The 20,977-nt window shown below is 48.6% G+C and overlaps 1 protein-coding gene across 4 annotated transcripts in view; it reads right to left on the bottom strand.

Annotated features, from left to right (window-relative positions):
* Positions 1 to 1,523: 1,523 nt before the first annotated feature.
* The window catches only part of PRICKLE2 (prickle planar cell polarity protein 2), a 368,375-nt gene continuing 348,921 nt past the window's right edge, over positions 1,524 to 20,977 (bottom strand). For all 4 annotated transcript variants that reach the window (XM_002713291.5, XM_008260882.4, XM_008260884.4 and 1 more), the window contains one exon: positions 1,524 to 7,343. In XM_002713291.5, coding sequence (XP_002713337.2) covers positions 6,469 to 7,343 — 875 coding nt within the window. In that variant the 3' untranslated portion in view covers positions 1,524 to 6,468. The remainder of the gene's footprint in view (positions 7,344 to 20,977) is intronic.

The raw sequence follows: 20,977 nt of genomic DNA, 5'->3' as shown, positions 1-20,977 counted from the left end.
TAGAATAACCACAACCCTTTTGCTTTCTACGTCCCTGGATCTGACTCTCTATCCCTTCCATGAGTGGAATTCCACAGTGTTTGTATATGACTGGTTTACCTCACTTAGCACAACGGTTTCAAGGTTCTGATATTCAGGCTGTAACACATGTCATGACTTCCTTCCTTTGTAAGGCTGCACAATACAACATTGTGAGTTCATAATATACCGTATTGTTTATCTGTTCATCCATCAGTGGATATTTGTGTTGCTTCCATCTTTTAGCTGTTGTGAATAATGCTGTTAAGAACAAAGGGGTACAAATATCTGAGTTTCTGCTTTCAATTCTCTGAAGCCTACATCCAGAAGTGGAATTGCTAGATGCTGTGGTAACTCTATTTTTAATTTTCCCAGGAACTATCACACTGATTTCCAGAGAGCTGGCTCATTTTATGTCCCCACCAACATTGCATAAGGGTTCCAAGTTTTCCACATCCTCACCAACATTTGTAATTTTCTGTTTTGTTCTCTTAGCAGTAGTCACCCTAATACAAGAGTGTTTCAAAAAACTTATTAAAAGGTAAGTTTATTTTGGTGCGTTTTTAAAATGCATGCATAGTTTTTTTCTCAGCATGCATTTTCTATGACTCTTTGTGTCGCTCCCCCTCTTCACGGAGGAACGACACAGGACCCTGCGCTGTTCTTTTGTCTGCTCGGCCCTCCCCGGGTTTGCTGCTGGTTCTTCCCGGGTTGGCTACCATCCCTTCAACCTCCGTGGAAGGGCGGTTCCCCCTGCCACTTTCCCCACTTCCGCGGGGGAGCGGCATACCGCCGGCCGGCTCTCTCGGGGGCTGCACAGGTGTTCCTCTTAGATGTTCCTGGTGCATGTTGTCTCTCTCCTCCTTTATAGTCCTCTTCCGCCAATCCCAACTCGGCTGCCCACACGCCGAGTACGCTGCTCTCCTCCAATCAGGAGCAGGATCAGCTCCTGGAGGTCATCACTCAAGTTGGCAAGAGGCAGCTGTGTAGAAGCTGTTTCCTCCTCTCCCAGCGCCATATTGTGGGAGAGCAGATGCATAGAATAAGTCTTAATTCCAGTAACTTAGTCTAGTCCGAGTTGCTCCCCACATCTTTGGAAGATCCCTCTTATGCACATATTTCAAAATCTTTTCACACCAAAAGCATCTCATCTTTTAATTCTGCTGTCCACCAGCAATTTGAGGTGCCCTCACAGGTAATATGTGGGGACATTTTGAGGTGTCCCAACTTGTGTGAGGGGTGCTACTGGTATTAAATGGATTGAGGCTGCCCATGTTGCTAAACCTCCCATGATCCTACAAGGCACAAGATAGGCTCTACAAGCAAGAGTTAACTGGCCCACCATGTTGATAATAGTGGGGCTGAGACTCATGTCTGACTCAAGCAATTGTGAGTAAAATGCATCCCTTGAAACATGGCCTTTTCTTTTCCTGCTTAGATACTCAAAAGGCAAAGATCACCCAGAAAAATCTGCAAAGTGAGGGAGGGTTGAGAAGACAGCAATATTTCTTTTATTCAAATTTTATTGGAAGTTTACAAATGTATTACAGACATCAGTAAAACATCATATCCATTTTACAGGGCACAGATCTCAAGCAAAGTGTTCGGAACAGTCTCTGGCAGAGCACACGCCCAAAGGCCTGTGGCAGGCCTTCCTCACAGATCGCTTGACACTCGACACGTAACACAGACTCTGGCCTGCCTCCCCTTCCCAGGCCCTGCGAAGTTTTAAGAGGGGTAAAGCAATCCTGTGTGGGAAAGAACAGTTTAAGAGCAGGAATACTGCTGAAATCCCAATTTTCCAAGGAAAATGGTGGACTCACAGGACTTAGAATGTTAAGTCAGGGTCTGTGTTAGAATCCCAATATATAATCGTGGAAAAATATGGAAATCAACCAGATAGGCTTGAAAATAGACTTTACTAGTGACTCGCTGAAAAACTGAGGGAAACTTCATCAGCGATGCACTGAGCGTTAATGGCCAATCGCCCAGTAGGTTCAAAGGCTAGCTCAGAAAACCCCCAGGACAGAACAGGACACGTTTTCTATCCTGTGGATGCATCACATCGAAATTTATGGAAAGGATTTGCTAACACGATGTGACTTTCTCCTCCTCAATTTTATTCCCTTGAGAAAAGCTAGTTCTGTCAGCAGGAAGTAAGCTTATAAAATAGTCTAGCTCCCAACAGTGAGTCATGTTTTATGGGAGTCTTGTGTTGACTGGGCTGTTATGAGAAAATGGAAAAAGAATCCAATTCTTTCTTGATCTTAACCTTGATGACTACATCCAAATGGTCACACAAACAAGCTCTGGGGTCTGCTGAGGTCCCAAAGGGAAAAAACCACTGGAGACAAGGTCCCTTTATCTCCTCTTCTCTTGGGTTGAAAGAAATGTATCTCTAAAGGCAGCCATGGGAAACTTCCTTCAAAACCCGCAGCGGAGGCTGGCTGATGAGTACTGCATATGGAATGCAGTGTGCAGAGCCCACTTTGAAGCCCTGAAGGTGCTAAACAGTTGGTAACAGCAACTCTTCTGGCATGAAGGAAACTGGTTCAATTTTCCACTTTCCTTTGTCATGCATGGGTCCTCCTCCTTAGGTGTTAGAATCCGCTTTCTGTTAGAAAGACACAAAGAGCACTTCTCCTCGGAACTTAAATATTTATGTTATTTCTTGCTACAAGGTAGGATGAGATGAAGAAGATGGACTCTTATTTGACCTTTGCAAAATAAACAGAAGGCTGCTGATACTAATTGGCAAAGAACGTGTGAAGAAGGAGGCCAAAGAGATTTGTCTTCATTTAGCCCAGGAAGTCAGCTTCCGTTAGCCTCCACCATCTGGGGAGCAGAGGAATGGGAGTCTCAATTATTTATGAATGATGCTTTCCTAAATTTCTGGTGCACTGTTTTCCAGCCTAGGGTGCAGAGATCATTAGGAAGACTGGTTCTGATCAACAGGCCCTCGCTGGTAGGAGCACTGCAAATGTTTCTGAGGCTGTACCCACATTTTCTAGGAAAGTCTGCACTGATCCAGGGCAGACAGTGCTATATGGATGCTATTACTGGTCCCCTCTGAACTCCACCCTGGTTGGTGGTATACTCAAGAGCAGAAAGCTGCTGGAAGAGGAGAGGAAATCAATTGTGTCACAGTGCAGGAGCATCGCACGGTAAAAGAGGATGAGGAAATGCAGCCTCCAGGTTCCATGCTAAAAACACAATATTACTCATGTGTTCAGCAGCACGGGGCAGACAGGAAGGACTACAGAATCAAGAAGTGAATGTGGAAAGGTTTCAAACACCACCAGGGCGAATTCCCTGGGACGTGCGGAAAGCCAGAAGCATGGCTCTCATCTCCCTCACCTCATTCACCTTCACACTTGGTAGAGATCCCAGAACTGTGCGACAGAAGGAAGAGCCCCAGCATGTCGGGCTCACAGCCGCCAGGCTGCTTAGCAATGTTTTCATAGTACCAAGGGCGGTGTGCGTCAGCGGGGCATTCCGGAAACCGTCAACGACTTACACTTCTTGGGCCTGGGAAGAAATTGGTCTCCTGCCACCGAAATCAGCTGCAGCAGGAAATGAATGAACTGCAGAGTTGCTGTTTCATCAGAAGACAAGAACATCGATATTAGGAGAGGTAGTAAAAAAAGAAAAAACCATCGAGGCATCACAGAAGTGGAGAAACTGGGAAAAGATCACTCTTTTGAAAACTGGTCTACTAAGAAGAAGGAATGATGAAGGAAGAGCTGAGTACAGACCCCACTCACTAGAGAAACCTGACCGCTAAGAGGTAATGGTGAGGCTGGAGGAATCAGGGGAGGACTTTGCATTCTTGGCTCAGGGAAGAATGCAGGGGATTTCTGGGAATGGGATTCTGGGGCGTTATGTGTACGTTCTCACTCACCAGTGGGACTCCCAACACAAGGTCTCCCAGAAGGGGAAGGCTATCCTCCATCCACTTGGATGTGCTGCCTCACTGCAAGGACCTGGCCTTCCTCCTCCAGCAGTCTCTGTAAGGGGCCTGGCTGCACCTGCGTGGGCAGCAGACATCTGCAGGGGTGCGACAGGTGGAGGGGATCTCGAAGGCAGACAGTGTGACCCCCGGGGATGGCATCTCACTCTCCTTCAGGCTCGGAGCAGCTGGATGTGAAGTCACTCACTTCTTAGACCCCTCTGGGTGTGTGCCACATTCTAGGCTACCCGCTTTCTGCTGATGCTTGGTGAAAGCCTTATTTGGGAAATGTGAAATGTGTTTTGGGAAGGATGGAGACAGAAAGCCACTTTTCACTGGGAGAATTTTCTTTCACTGAATGTGGGGCCACAGAGGACGTACAGCTTTTCAACCATTTGCTAAGTTCAGTGATCTACTTTCCCCCCTCTCTTTTCTTTTTCCCCAAGTGCCTTTATATTCTCATCAATTAAAAAACTCAAAGCTCCAAATGGGACTCGCTCAATTTCTACCAGAAATCTGCCACTTTAGTAGCATGGTGTTGCACGTTATTTCTTAATCAGTTTGCCAAGCAGTTTACAAACTTACTATACAAACGTAATAGTTAATTCTCCAGAGGCTCGGATAATTAATGAAGCATTTAGATATGAAGATAGCATGCGGAAAACAGCCACGACCAACATTTGCATTGCTTTTTTAAAAAATCAGTGACAATGACAAATGTCTTATTAATACCTGAAAAGCAAATTATTTTAATACATCCTGAATGGAGTGTCACTACCACATCCTTGACACCTTTCCTTCCCCCAGACCCATGTGGGATGGTGTCTGAAAAGCTACTTTTCACATTCTCTCCATAAAAAAATACTAGAAAATGTTAAGTACTATACTGAAAAGAGACCACGCTCACCTCAGCATGGCAGACACCACTGAGACACACCGTGTACTACACTGACGGTACAGCTCACTAAAGGTGGGTCCTCCGACGGATTATTTCAATGGCCACAATCCATCACGGGGAGGAAGAGAATGGGAGAGAAAGCGAGGGCTTCATTTTTACCTGAAGCAAGGTAGGAAGTTCTATTTTACTATAAACAGCACAACCGTGAAATGTCTTCTTTAAGCAAACTCACTTCTGCACCCACTTTCTGTCTAACCAACAGTCCTTCAAGTTCAAAACGAAACATTCCCCCCCCACAACCGCCCCTTTTAACAAAGTCTGGTTTTCAAAGTCTGACTCAGCTTGTTAAGGTGGATCCTCTTTCTACAGCACGGGGCTATGCAAGGGGCTGTCGCCTCTCCTCTATTTCATTTCCCGAAGTTCTTCTTCCCTGATCTTCCTTTAGAGTCTCCTTCCCTGTCTACCCTTGACCTGCTTTCTGTTTTCTGATTGCCTTGTTCCTTCTCCACGCATCACATGCAACACACCGGGACTCCCAGGACCCCTTCTTGTCCTGCGATTCCAAATGCTTCAGTTCATTTGCTTTGAGGACAACTGGTTGTCAGGTGCAGGCAGCAGTTCTGTCTGCCTTGGTAAAGGAAAGCAGATAATACAATCCAGGAAACATGAGCACCAGAAAAGAATGCCACATTCAAAACAACGTCATGCTGACATCACACACAACGGCATCACTCACAGTCACGTGTGTTTCCCCCAAGGGACAGAGCAAGAGTAAGCAACTTCAAGTTCCCAGCAGGGATGGCGTTTCTCACGGAACTCGACTGGCACTGGTTGGTCTCTCTAATTGGCAAAAGTTACATTTGCAATCCAAGAAGAAGTACTAGCACTTTGTAGAGAAAAAAAAATTCTACTGAGGGAGGGAGCAAACTTATAAAATGCTTTGGGTATAATATTTTTTTTTCTTTTTTTCCAGCCACAAAAAAACGCCAAATTGAATATACTCCTTTGAAAAAAAGTCTCACGGACATTTAACAAATTTCTATAGGAAAAAAAAAAAAAACCCAGGTGGTCCTGGGCCACCTTTGGATTACTACTCAAAGACAATGCCAGATGTGCATGCAAGTCCCCACTGAGTCCTACGATATAGAAATTCCTTTGATATTACAAAATACAAAAATATTTTATCAGAACTCTCATTTACATTGCATTTACAATGGACATGGAAATAACTTAAGTCTTGGGTCCTGGCTAATAAACAAATTACTTAGAGGTCTTGAAAGGAAAAACAACAGAAGAAGATAAAAGCAAGCAGGAAATGATTTGCTGGCTGGCCGGCCGGCAACTCCACCCACAGTCGGTGGGAAGGACGCGGTGACCAACCCTGGCCCCCGTGGGCTACTGTGTTTCCAAAGTGAAATGTGCAAATAAGATTCAACATGCCAATAACCGTGACTACCAATTGAGTCCATCCATACCCTCGCCTCCGTCATTTCCCCTTTGCTTGCCCAAACACCACCCCCACCCCAGAGCGCTCCAAAATCGCCAAGTTTCTGAATGTACATTCTCAGCTCCCGCCTTGCCCCGCTCCCTGACCACGATCACATTACGAAATGATACAGTTTTTGCTCTTTTGTCTTTTCCTGCTATGCAACTGTCCTCTGCCGCCTAACGTGGACGATTTGGGGCCCCCATAGGAGCTGTATTTGTGCAGCAACTCGTCGCTCGTGACATATCGCAGGCGGGCCGGTTGCGGGATGGGCTCTCCAAGGAAATAGCCCTCGTTGTCAGACTCGGAAGAGGAGGAGCAGGTGGAGCACCAGTCGTACTCGGTGAAGTAGGGTCCCCAGCGCTCGCCAAAGGCATTCTGCAAAGCCAGGTCCGACACAGTCCTGGGGCACTGGCCGTACAGGTCCCTCCGGGACCCCTGGCCCAGGCTCTCCTGGAAGCTGCGCTGGCGCAGGAATTGGTCATAGTCCTCCCTGGCTCTCAGAGGGGGCCTTTCTTTTAGGCGAGAGATGGCTTCGCGCTCGCTGGCCAGGTGCAGGGCGTTGTCCGAGCGCGAGCGGCGGGAGCGGCGGGAACGGTGCGGCCGGAACCGGCGGCCGTCGTCGCGCGCCGTAGTTCTTCTCCGCGTGCGTTCGCTCATGGGCTGGATCCTCACGCCCTCCTGGCCCGGCCCCTTGCTGCTTGCTATCCCCCCGTCAAAATCGAAGCTCTGATGCATCCTTCCGTGGGCCTGCAGGTCCCTGTAGCCGATGGGGTTGCCGAGCTGGTGGAGGTTTCCCTCCATCTCCTGGTACTGCTGCGCAGACAGCAGGCTGCGCACCGACTCCGCGCTGCGGAACTGCATGGACGAGTTCAGGGTGCCCATGTTGCTCAGCTTCTCGGAGACGTTCATGCCGGAGTCCTTGCTGAGGTCAGGCATGGAAAATCGGGACAGGTGCTCCTGGCGCTTGGCACCACCATCCGCGGAGAGGCCTGCAGGGTAGGGGAAGAGAGCAGAGGACCAAAGAGGTTAATGCACAAACGCGGTAGTGCTGGTGGCGGTGGTGTGTATGGGGGCACTATCCCTGGAGGTCATCTCTCCAGGGTCGTTCAATACACTTGTGAGCTTGTGCACTGCACAAAGGCTGACTCCCCAGGGGCCTGTGTGGGCGGGGGCTCTCCTCACTCCACGGCAGGGCAGTGTCCGCCTAGAGGGGACTCCACAGACATCCATTTTCCTAGTTCCTGATTCCCCCAAAGGCTCATCTAACTTCCTGGGAGCCCACTATGTACCTTGGGCATGATGCTTCCTGTGCTTAGAAAGTCACTTTACAAACTACTTCAAAGCCCTGATTCTCAGGACGCCCTATAGGACAGTTTTGAGGAAGAAACTTGAAGCTACAGAGGCTGGGCCATGCCTAAGATCCATGATGCTAGACCGTTTCACCTCTCTGTTAACCCTGAGTGGCAGGGAGCCCTCTACCTGGAATGGTTTGGTGCTGATAGAAGGGTATTTACTCTCTCAGCCTATTTGGTGAATGACTGCTCACGATTTTAATTGAGTCTGCGGGGCCCCTGGAAGGTGCAAGGGGGATCCTGGGACACTCTGCTGTCCCCTGGGGAGGCACTTTTGAAAATAAAAAGAGTGATCCTAATCATCGTCTAACAGCAGGGGCCCCCAGCAATGCACTTTCATTTCCTAAGCGCTCTCAAATGAGCTGCTGGCATCCCTGAGATCAGAACCATGGGAAGACAGTGGGAGACACCGGCTTGAGTGACTTCCACTTTGCTCATCTCTAAGTAGCACCCTGTGAGGAGATGCTTAAGAATGGGCAAGGTGGCCAAGTCTCAGCATTTTCCACTCATTATACATCGAAACGATCAGTAATATCGCCATTTCCAGTCTCAGACAACAAGCCTTTGGATCACAATGGTCCATTATCACCCCGGCCCACTGATTATTCTGGCCTCCTCCTGAGCCTAAGAGTTCTTTTTTGACAAAACCAAAGCAACCTTATGAGCACTTCAGATCTATGAAACCAAAATATACCTACATCAACACATACAGGAGTCATGAGTAAAGCTACTTTGACTACTTTCGTGTGTGTGTGTGTGTGTGTGTGTGTACTTGTGCACTCATTTCTGATGTAGGCAGGCATATAGGATAAAATTGATTAGATCTGTGAGCTGGAAGACCACGCCTTCACCACGCCCCCATGACGGCCCCCTGTGTGAGCTCATGCCCCTACCTGACCACACCTGTGCACTCACCTGCCAATCAGACTAATTAACTACTCCCTTTGGAAGTGGATTAAAGGCCTGGAGCATGGCGGGCCCAGCCCTTCTTTTTCCTCCCTACCCTTGATCCCTTTGCTGCCCAGTGCCCTTGGGCATGTGGCCTTCGGGCCACCTGCTCCAGGCTTTCCGGCCTGCATGCTCCTCCACAAGGCTTGCTCCTGGCAGGCTCTCTGCTCGGTATGAATCCAGACTTCCCTTTCTCTTTTAGATAGAGCCCTCACTCGCCTATACATTTCCCTCACTAAATATAAAGCTTAAGAACTTACCATGCTGCTGGTTTATTTGAGCCAGTATTCAGAAGTCTTCTCTAAATTCATGGCAAGAGTTCACACGGGTTAATATGGGAAATAGTAATTAGGCAAATTGGTATTTCTTTGGGTTTATAACCAAGAGTGGACAGTCCATGACTTTTCATGACCTTTCTTGGTTGTATACCTATTAAAAGTTGGTACACAAGGCCCCAGATGGGCAAAGATATTCAGGTAGTTTTCTTCTATAGTATCTCAGATCTCAAAACAATCCATATGTCAATTAACTGAGAAATGCAAAAATAAATGGTGGTAGTATTTCACATTCCCCCATTCAAAAAAACCCACAGCTTTTTGGGAAAAATGACCCATTCTAAGATACAGGAAAGGAAAGGAGAAATGAACTTGGACTATCCTGTTATTCCAGAAAGTAAGGAAGCATGAAAAATAAAATACGATGGAGGCTTGTTATCAGGACAAGGGGCTCACACAAAGGGGCTCCCCCCAGCCAGACCTAGGAAACCCTAGGTCTGTGCTGGAAACATGAGAACAACCAGTGTACAGACAAAGGGAGTGGAAGAGAAAGATTTGTGCACAGCAGTGTGCTGACCATGCCCAACAGAATGAGTGCTCGTGGAGGGAGAGAACCTGGTTTGGAAAATCATTTTGTAGCCACGGAAGGCTAAGAGTGGCCCAGTAGAGAATGGGAAAGTATGCCAAATTTCAGTGGTCAGAAGTAGTGGGAGAGCATGGTCTCAAAGCCTTTCCCTACATTTTGCAGATTAGTTGTAAGGGGAGAATCAATAACTAACAACAGTGAAATCAGACCACACTTCTTCTTCTTTTTTTTTTTTTTTTGACAGGCAGAGTGGACAGTGAGAGAGAGAGACAGAGAGAAAGGTCTTCCTTTGCCGTTGGTTCACCCTCCAATGGCCGCCGCGGCCGGCGCGCTGCGGCCGGCGCACCACGCTGATCCGATGGCAGGAGCCAGGAGCCAGGAGCCAGGTGCTTTTCCTGGTCTCCCATGGGGTGCAGGGCCCAAGCACTTGGGCCATCCTCCACTGCACTCCCTGGCCACAGCAGAGAGCTGGCCTGGAAGAGGGGCAACGGGGACAGAATCCGGTGCCCCGACCGGGACTAGAACCCGGTGTGCCGGCGCTGCAAGGCGGAGGATTAGCCTAGTGAGCCGTGGCGCCGGCCTCAGACCACACTTCTTAACATGGAAATCAAAGTTAACTTCACCAGCGAGGCACAACTGGACCACATGTGCTTCCCTATGGGATGGCCTGAGAAAGATACGCTACGCTTTCTTTAGTCCTGCAGCCAAGAATGCATATCCTGAACATATTCAAGAGGAAACATTTCAGAAAATCCTCAAAGAAGGGGCATTTTATTAAAAAAAGACACTATATGTTTTAACAAGTCAGTATCATAAAAAATATTTAAGAAAAAAAGGTTGAAGGAATGTTCTAGATTAAAGAGTATTAAGGAAACAGGGTAACTACATACAGCATTTGATCCTGGACAGGAACCTGCTTTCTAAGAAAAAAAAAAATGCTTGGCACTGTGGTACAGAGGGCTCAGCCTCCACCTGCAGAGCTGGCATCCCTTATGCGCAGTGGTTCAGGTCCCAGCTGCTCCTCTTCCAATCCAGCTCTCTGCTGTGGCCTGGGAAAGCATGAGAAGATGGTCCGAGTGCTTGGGTCCCTGCACCCAAGGAGGAGGCCTGGAGGAAGCTCCTCGCTCCTGGCTTTGGATTGACTCAGCTCTGGCTGTTGTGGCCATTTGGGGAGTAAACCAGCTGATGGAAGACCTCTCTGTCTCTCCCTCAGTCTGTAACTTTGCCTCTCAAAAAATGAATAAAATCTTAAAAAAAAAGTTAATGGAAGAATGGAATTAAAAGATGGCCGCATTTTTAAAATGCTATAAAGAATAACTTTTGGTCAACAAGAAAAATATTGGAACACAGACAACAGATAAAAGCATTATACTGAATTTACTGAGGCTAACAGATAATTGTGATAATATTGGAAGATTCCTCCTCTTGGGAAATACACATGGGAGGGTGTGGTGGTAATTGACCAAGACGAATGCAACTCGATCTCAAATGGCTCAGAAATAAATCCTTTGCCTGTATGAACACCAGAGAATGAAAGGGGCAAAATAGTAATGCCAATAGGTGAATCAAGGTAAAGAATACATTCTAGGTGCAGTGCGTTCTAGCTTTGCAACTTCTCTCAGTTTGAAATTACTTCCAAATAAAACATTTCTTTAAGCTTTTTCAACTCTAAGGGAAATGTGGAAATATCTGGAGACATTCTTGGTTGTCACAACTGGGAAAGGGTATTATTAGCATCTGATATGTAGAAGCCAAAGAGGCTTGTAAACATACTGTGATGCACAGGACAGTCCCCATCCCCAAAGATTTATCCAGCCCCAACTGTCACCAGTGCCACAGTCAACAAACCCTGAGATAATGGAATACTACACAAATATACAAGGAGAATGCATAACTATACTCAGCCAACATGGATAAGTCTCATGGAAAAAGCAGAGACAAAAAAAAAAAATAGAATGTGCTGTATGATTCCATTTATATGAAGTTCAAGAACAGATGAAGACTGTGGTGACACAGGCCAGGGCAGTGAGGGGAGAAAGAAGAAGGAAGAGTTTAGGCCAGCAGAACTGTTCCATAGCTGGATCTAGACAGTCGTTATAAAAGGATACACATGCGGGGCCGGCACTGTGGCGCAGTGGGTTAACGCCCTGGCCTGAAGCGCTGGCATCGCATATGGGCACTGGTTCTAGTCCCAGCTGCTCCATTTCTGACCCAGCTCTCTGCTATGGCCTGGGAAAGCAGTGGAAGATGGCCCAAGTACTTGGGCCCCTGCACCTGTGTGGGAGACCCTGAAGAAGCTCCAGGCTTCGGATCAGTGCAGCTCCGGCCGTTGCGGCCATCTGGGGAGTGAACCAGTGGATGGAAGACCTCTCTCTCTGCCTCTCCTCTCTCTGTGTAATTCTTTCAAATAAATAAATAATAAATCTTTAATTTTTTATTTATTTTACCTGAGAGGTAGAGTTACAGATAGTGAGAGGGAGAGACAGAGAGAAAGGTCTTCCTTCCATTGGTTCACTCCCCAAATGGCAGCAACGGCCGGAGCTGCACCAATCCAAAGCCAGGAGCCAGGTGCTTCTTCCTGGTCTCCCATGCAGGTGCAGGGGACCAAGCATTTGGGTCGTCTTCTACTGCTTTCCCAGGCCACAGCAGAGAGCTGGATTGGAAGAGGAGCAGTCTGACTAGAATTGGCACCCATATGGGATGCTGGTGCTGCAGGCAGAGGATTAACCTACTGCGCCACAGAGCCGGCCCCAATAATAAATCTTTAAAAAAAAAAGACACACATGCATAAACACGCACTGAGGTGTACTTTCACTATTCATTTGCCTTTATCTACGGGACACCTCCCTCCAGCGATGCAAACATAAAGCATTGTTTGTTAAAGCGCCAAATTCTAACACTGGATATATCTAAGGAGAAACTCTTTGGCCAAATATCAGATAGTCCAGTAATTCTTTAAAAGTTTCCTTTACTGGGATAACTGTCAGGGTAAGGGGAGAGGGGTCCTCCAACTCCTGCTTTCCCGCTGCTTATCTCCAACACACAAATCATAAAAGCTCATTTACAGGCACCTAATCATTTCCAGAGCCTCCCTGGCGGAAGGCAGGGAGGGGCGGGTATCGCTCTGTGATGATGAATGAGGAGTCTGAGCAGATGAACTCTAGTAGGCAAGGGAAAAATGATCTTCAAAATCATAGCTTCATCCTTGAAATGTCTGCCATGAAGGATCGGCACCACAGTCTTTCCAGGGCTTTCTTCCCAAGCTCTGGAGTGGAATTAGCGTCGGCATAAGAAACCTAGCAACGTGGGACATTTGCAAACATGACGTTTTCCCAAACCCATTTCTCTGGGAGCCCCACAGGGCACTGTTTCTGAGCACGCCCCGCGTGTGAATGGATTGCTACTTCCACGCGAGGTAAATGAGAACAAGAACAGCTTCTGTGCTGCCATGGGGTCACGTGCTCTCTCGGATGTGCTGCTCCATCCTGGTGAACAGCAACAGTGCCCTGGCAAGAGCCGAAGGGCCCGCTGCTCAAGCCTGCTCTCTACTCTCTGCATCCCCTGAAAGGTAAGTGATTCCCTGGTGGATGTGGGGCCGGCCCTGGAAATACCACTTGCTCGCTCCAGAAGGGACAAATGTCTCTCTTCTGATTCATTAACTCAGCTTTTCCTCCAGGGACTTTTGGCATGCAGGACACCGAGCAGAAAGGCCAAGGTTGCCCAACAATGAGCAATCATTGTGTGCTTGAATCAAAACAGCGTGGTTCTACGGTTACTTTTATTACTGGCAAAATCCAGAGTCCTTATGCCGGGACGCAAGGCTCTCCGTGACTTGCCTCCCTTCTTTCTCTCTCCATGATCATTGACTCGACACTCCTCCTCGCTCACTCTGCCTCAGTGGTGTGCACACCCTTCCTCCCACTCCTCCAATACACCAAGTTCATTGCAGCCCCCCACCCCCAGGCACATGGCTGATTTCTTCTGCCCATGAACGGCCCAGGCAGAATGTTGCCTTGTCTGCAGTGCCTGTCATGGTCACTCCTAAAGTAGTGGAGTTTGTCATCCCCTGGCCAAACACTCTTGCATGTGGGCCTTTTCTAAGCTACCCACCTGGATCTCTGCCTTGAGTGGGAGTTTAAGTCTGGAGCTGCACAGATCCACTGTGGGAGTGGGATCTTGTCTGCTGTTCGATGTCCTCTGACAGAAACATCAGTGCTCCCCAGGGGTGCTCAACAAATATCTGTGGCATGAAGGTGAATGAACCCTAATGCTGCCCACAGCTTGCCAAAAACAACCCCTCTCTGACCTAGAGTGGGCACCTGCCAGAATTCAGAAGGGTGGATTTCCACATACCAGGAACAAAATACGACCACGAGACTGCTCTAGCTCCTGTCTCTGGATGCTTGCTATAGGGTCCTCACATGGGGCTTTAAATATTCATTTATTTTATTTGAAAGACACAGTTACAGAGACACACAGAGAGAGAGGGAGACACAGACAGACAGACACAGAGAAAGAGCTCTTCCATCTGCTGGCTCACTTCTGAAATGCCTACAACAGTTGGGTTGGGGTCAGGGTAAAGCCAGGAGCTAGGAATTCCGTGCAGGTCTCCCATGTGGGTGACAAGGTCCAAGCACTCAGGCCATCTACTGCTGCTTTCCCACGCAAATTAACAGGCAGCTGGATCAGAAGCAGAGCAGCTGAGAATAAAACCCACACTTGCATAGGATGCCACAAGCAGTGGCTTAAACTGCTGCACCACGATGCCAGCCCAGTTCTTCCATTTTTAAGTCAAAGAATGTGTGGTTACAGTTAGCTCCCAGCAATGCAAAAATGACTTGACTTTATTAACTATAGCTCTGGGCATCTGTTGAAAGCGGCAGTTCCTGTGTCCCCAGGAGGGAACTGTAGTGCTACAGCTCACCCACCAACTTGAAAAATCACCTTCTCCCTTACAGTGGACAGAAGTGGACAGCCACTTTCTGATTGCGAGGCTTGGGGGCCATTTTCCACCTCCTTGAGTAGCATCAGGAAAATGGGTACAATAACAACATCTCATTCACAGAGTGGCAACAATGAGTAGATGAGGAAAAAAGGACTTTTCCTTTATGAGATTTTTCACAACTGCAATACATTTGTGTGGTTTTTGTGTCACCTGTCTTCGTGGTTTAGACTCTAAGCTCCAAGAAGGCAAGGACGGTGCTGTTGGCTGGGTTCCTTCTCAGTATCTGAAGTTAGGATAGGCAGAGAGAGGGAGCAGGGCCTGGAAGTCCCCAGTGGCAGGCAGTGTGCCCCAGGCCTTTAAATCCAGCCAACTTCAGAAGCAAACAAATACTCTGAAATGCACGCTTACAAGGGCACTTCAAATTGGTCTTGGAAAAACAGTTAAGGGATAAGATCATTTTAGTGCCAAAATATTTTGAAATCCATGCAGTTTTTTTTTCTCCCACAATGTTCATTTCTATGAACTGCTAGAAGACCTTCTGTATACATGGATTTCAAAATTCTTTGCATCTAAATAAGCTTGTCTATTCAGGTCATTTTTTTCTGAACATTTTCCCAAGTACCCTAGTATATAAATGAATGAATCCAAGAAGCAAGATCTACACAGGGCCTGACACTCAGTGATGTGCACTTGAATCCGAGCCACTGGTATCCATCATTTGTGCCTCCAAGCTGTGGCTGGGGATTTTTTTTTTCTCCACACAGACGAAGTTCAACTCCCTCTTCCATTTGTCTGTGCAGAACGAGACTTGGAGACAAAATACTGTACATCAATAAAGTCCAGCTAAAGGAGGCTCTAATACGTCTTTCTGCCCTCCTGCAAGAAGTGCACTTTTCTTTCCCTTGTTCCCTGTATATGTGTGTGTGGGGGGGGTGTACACGTGCATTCACATCTTTGCACAGCACCTGCATGGTCAGAAAGGTGGACACTGCAAATTCCAAGAGCTCTGGCTGCCTTGTATCCTGTGACCCCCACATTAGAAAACCTAGCACTATGAGCACCCCAATACACCCTGGAGGACCTGGCCTATGAGACAGATCCCCTCGATGGCAAAGTCATGCTGATGCCAGGTCGTTTGTCCCTCAAGGGGCAACTCTGTTTTATTAATAGACAGATTTTTTTTTTTTTTTTTTTTTTAGTTCCTCTCCAAATAATGCAGGCTTTGTGAGAAGAGCTCCACGTGATTGTGGAGCTGGGGGCTTTGATTCCTCCTTATCCCAGGGGTCAGTGCGGGCTGGGAGCTACACAAATATGCATGCGCAGCAGCGGGCAGGACCCTCGGGCCCTGCTCCAACAACGAGAGGGCAGTATTGAATTTAGCCTGCGGCTCTCCGCGGTTAAATTGTCAACACGAGGGGGCAGCTGGGGCGTTTTAAGTGACACCACCATTCCTGTCTGAGCGATGCCTCCCTCTTGCACACAGAAGGTCTCACAGAACCTGGGGACTGGGAGAAAAATCAATGCCCTTCTCAGAACGCTGTGGGTCTGACGGGCTAGAAAGGCAATCATGGCCGCGTGCCCCTCCCCCACCCGCTCTGCTGTCACAGAAAGAAGACAAGACATCTTACTGTTCTTTATTTATTGTTCTGTCCCAGTCCACTCCTCAAAAAAACCCAAAACTGGAACAGGAAGACTGAAAGCAAGGTTTCTGCTGATCGAAAAGCTGCAATCACATTCCCCATTTCTGTACAGCCAAAAAAAAAAAAAAAAAAAAAAAATCTGTTCACCCGTGCCTTGCAGACATTTGCAGCTCAGACGGATGATTTTGTTCTCATTCAGTAAGGCTTTCCCTATGTGATTTTCTTCTTCCTCTCCTGAGAAAGAAACCTCAAGAAACTGGCATTATTTAGACCAGGGGTTTGCAAACTACTACTGTCTTTTTGCATGTAAAGTTTTAAGGGAACACAATGACGGCTACTCAGATGCAGAGTAGGTACATGAGTATGCATACTGTCTTTCCAGAGGTGAGGAGCTGTGAGAGAGAGAGGAGGACCTGCAAAGCCTCAGATCCTGACCTTCTGGCTCTTTACTGAAACACCATCAGCGCCAGCTTTAGCACAGGGTAGCTAGCCTGAGTGTCCTGGGCCCCACACCATCTAGGTGTCTCATACCATGCCAAAAATATCTTGGGGTGGCCTTGAACGAGTGGCTAAGAAGTCAGCTAAGACTCCCATGTCCCAGCTTGGAGTGCCTGAGTTGGGAGTCCTGGCTATGGCACCCTTGGGGTTCCAGCCCCCTGCTAACACACATGCTGGGAGGCCGCATCAGTGGCTCAACTACTAGGGTCCCAGCCACCCACCTGGGAGACTTGGATTGAGTTCCCAGCCTTGGCCTCAGCCCTAGTCACTGTGGGCATTTGGAAAATGAAAGAGGATGCAGCTCTCTCTCTCTCTCTCTCTCTGTTCTGCAAATAAGTAAATAAAATTTCAAAAAGAAGTCTTGAGGTACACACTTACTTGTTTCAACTATTTGTGTGTGTGTTGGAGGCGCAGGTTGATCAAGTCCCTTGGGATGCTCTTTCCAACACAATTGATTACATCAACACCCTGAACTTGAAACTGGCAACAGCTGGACAGAAACTGACATCTGGGCAGTGGAATTTAAACACCACCACATGTATCTCAGTGACAGGGTGTGGAACGGTTCCGATGGAGCATGACAGGGAAGGCTCGGGCGGAGGGGAGTGGGAGAAGAGGAACACGCTCAGAGCCCCATGCCAGAGTGGGATATGGGGCCCAGGGACCATGCCAGCGCCCCGTGGGAACCAACAGAACAGGTGTCAGACTCCAGCAGGACGTGCACACTACATCTGCACTTGAGTGATCCCCCGGCACGCCCAGGCCCATGCGCGAGCCCCCGAGGAATGCCACTCAGGGACTATTCTCTTGGCCACAGAAAGGTACTTCTGCTCCAGGAAACCAAAACCCTCTACTCCCAGAGCCCGTCATTCAGGGGCTCTGGGGCAGACGGTTCTTCGTCACGGGGCTGGCCTGCACGTTTCCAGAGGTTCCGCAACACCCCTGGCCTCCCACGACCAGACGCCAGTGGCACCTGCTTCTGGGGGTGACAGCCCCAGACACTGCCCTCTGTCCCTGGGGGTAAAACTGCCCCCAACTGAGGACCACTGCTCTGACAGAGCCAGTCCTGCAGCTGCCGCCTGACCACGGGCTAGGAACCGGGCTCCTGTCCATGGGGGCAGCAGTAGGTTAAACTTGTACTGCCCACGCTGCCAACAGGAGCCCACTCACCATAGGGGGTCAATGCTCTTTCTACAGCATGGTGGGGAACCTTTTTCCTGCCAAGGCTATTTGGATATATCTAACACCATTCGCAGGCCAAACAAAAAGATCAACTTGAACGAGCCCTGCTATACATTTATTGAATTTTGAGTCCTGGTGTTGATTGCCTTCACAGGGTCACATCAAATGATTTCATGGATGTTACATGGCCTGTGGGCCAGATGGTCCCCACCCCTGCTCCAGAGAAAGACTAACAAAGCCCACCAGGCTGGGCATGGTTAGAGCTCTCAATTTAGGAAACTGCCAGGTTGTTTTCTCTCCAAACTCCCATGCACCAAACCCCCATCTTGCCCTTTGTGTGTTTCCAGAATCTCCTTGTGTTACAGCCTTCACTGTCTTATTTCCATGGTCTGTTTGAAGCCTGTGACAGTCCAAGCCCCGGCTGCACCTGACTTCCTTATTCTGGTCACCAGCCTGTCTAGCAGGTCCCAAGGGACCAGCAGGTCACAAGTCAGCTCGCAGCTATGCGTCTGCCATCTGCTGCAGTGGTACCAGGCAAAGTGCCCGCAGACCCTGGAGCAGTCTCCTGTGTCAGCTGCTGCCAGGGGCAGGTGGAGCAGGCGCTTCTGTCTTCATATCCCTCCCCTCCGCCTCCAGGCCTGGCCAGCCTCCCTCTTTCCTGGAGGAAGGGCTGTTTCCCCCATCCCTGACCCTTGGGGAGACTGGCTCCAGCTAAAGCAGTTTCTTTAGGACCAGCTAGTGTCAAAATCATGGCTGTTTTTGGCTTCCCCAACAAAAGCGCTTTTGAGCGGTAGACTTCCTGGGGACCTTTGAGCCAGCAGCCCTGGGAGGTGACAAGCATCACAACAGGACTGAAACCACTGCTCTTAGCAGATGCAGTCCCGGATCCAAACCTCCCTCCTCTCCCCTGACTTGCCCATGCGATTCCCTTCTGCTAACCCGGTTATCCCGGTAGAGGTGGGCTCGTCCAGGAGAAGGGAAAGTCAGAAGGGCACAGTCTCGGCAAACACGCGGAGTCAATTTTAACCACTACTCCTCAAGCTCCACGGGGGATCCTGGCTGTGTTGCCACAAAGCCCACTGCTAATTGAAAGGATGCGCAAAAAATTCAAACCAGTTGAAGACTGTTTGCCAGAGTTTGCTCTGGGCTCCCAGTGACCCCATGCTGCTTTCCAGAATCCATTAGCCCGAGTCAACAAGCAGACCACACTGGAAGTGTTTGCTCAGGAAACACTCGACTACACAGGACAGAAGCTCAGTGGCTCCCCAGTGGGACAAAGTTGGGCCGGCAAGGCCCCGGAGACCATGTGATTTCTTCCAAGACTTTTGGCAAAGCCTTGCTGTTGCCAGGCACCGTGAGTACAATGGGGAATAAGGCCCTTTAAGGTCATACCTCACAAGCATGCTCCATTGTACAGGGGGAAAGAGCTACCTAAATATAGCAGTGCAACTCTTACAGATAATAACCCCCAGGAACAGAATAAAGGACTCCTGTGACAGAGCGCTGGCAATGAACCCTGCACTTGGGATAATTAGGGTAAGACCTACAGGGTGAGGAGGAGCCCGCCAAACCAAGCCAAGTCAAAGTGTGTTTTTTTTTTTTTTTTTTTCCAAAGGGAGCAGGAACATTGTGTATCTGAGAAAGTTCTATGTGTTCTAAGGAGTGGCAGAAGGGGATGGGGCTGGAGCACTGTGAGTGAGGAGGAGAGAGGCAGCGACCAGGCTCCAGAGGCAGACAGGAGCCAAAGGGAGGCTCCTGCCAGGCCACCCTGGCCTTTGAGAGGGTCCCTCATGTGCTTCTGCGAGACAGCACAGGGGTGAGAGCAGTGGCTTTGGAGTTCACTTTCCAGTTCTGTGCCTTTGAGCTGTGCCCCCTTAGGCACAACCTTGGCTGCTTGGCTGACTCCATTCTCTCACCTGTGAAATGGCAATGGACATACAATCTAAGGATGATGGTTTTCCATGGGTTACTAGTGAGACTTCTTAGAACAGTGTCAGCACAGTGAGATCCGACGCAATATTCAACCTTACTATCCTTTACTCCGTATTTGTCACTATGAAAAAGATTTGAAAGGCAGAGTGACAAAGAAAGAGGTAGACACACACACACACACACACACGGCATGCATGTACAAATCTTCAATCCCCTGGTTTACGCCGCAGATGTCCACACAGTCGGACTGAAGCCAAGAGCCAGGAACTCTAGGCTCTCCCACATGGGTAGCAGGGACTCAAGTGCTTGAACCATCATCTGTTGCCTCCCAGACATATATATAGGAAGATGGATTGGAAGTGGAGTAGCTAGGACTTGAACCAGGCACTCTGATATGGGGTGCAGGCATCCCATGTGGCAGCTTAGCCTGCTGAGCCCCAACGCTCGCCCTTAAAGCATCTGTATGCAGCTTGTCAGTCTGCAGTTTTTCTGAGTGGGTAACAGAGTCAGGATAATGGCCCAAGGTCACACTGCTTGGCCACTTCTCCGCTCTCCTCTGAGCTCTCGCTTTTTCTTACTGTGAGTAGACACAGTAAGAGGAATGTGGCCTGAGTGCTAGCCATCTGGGATCAGAGGGGCAGGAGGCAAAGAGATAAAGGCAGGGCCGCTACCCAGCGGCAGCACCTGAAAGCAATCCTCCTCATTAACGTTTTGTGTTTCTGTTGTGTAAATACGAATGACGGTTACATGCAACAGCACGGATGAATCTCAGCAACATAATATAAACTGACAGATGCCAGACATAAAAGCACATGTACAGTATGATTCTATTTATATAAAATTAAAAGCCATCCCCAAGCAATCTGTGCTGTTGGATGTCGGGATAGGGTTTACTGTGGAGAGCAGGGAGGGGCAGTGAGAGGGGAGGCTATAGTTCTGGAATACTGGTCACGCTCAAATGCTTGACTTGGGACAGGGCCTGTGAGTTTAACAATCACTGAGCTGCAACTCATAATTTATGCATAATTGCATTTGTTATGCATCTATAAAAGGTTTATTAAAATGACCACCAAGGGGGGCAAACATGTACTCATGACAATAGGAAAGGTAACTATGTGGGACTCACCCCACACCCACATTCTTCTTCAACAGCATGTCCAGGACTCCAGACTGGCATGGCTGGGACAGGGACACCCAGCTCACATTGCTAGCCAACGCACCACGCTGGTGTGGCTGAGGGGTGACATTTCCTTCTTTGCATTCCT

Source organism: Oryctolagus cuniculus, chromosome 10 (genome assembly GCF_964237555.1).
Source record: "Oryctolagus cuniculus chromosome 10, mOryCun1.1, whole genome shotgun sequence".
Classification (NCBI taxonomy): Eukaryota; Metazoa; Chordata; class Mammalia; order Lagomorpha; family Leporidae; genus Oryctolagus; species Oryctolagus cuniculus.
The sequence above is the reverse complement of the archived record's forward strand: the minus strand, read 5'-3'. Positions and strand labels throughout refer to the sequence as shown.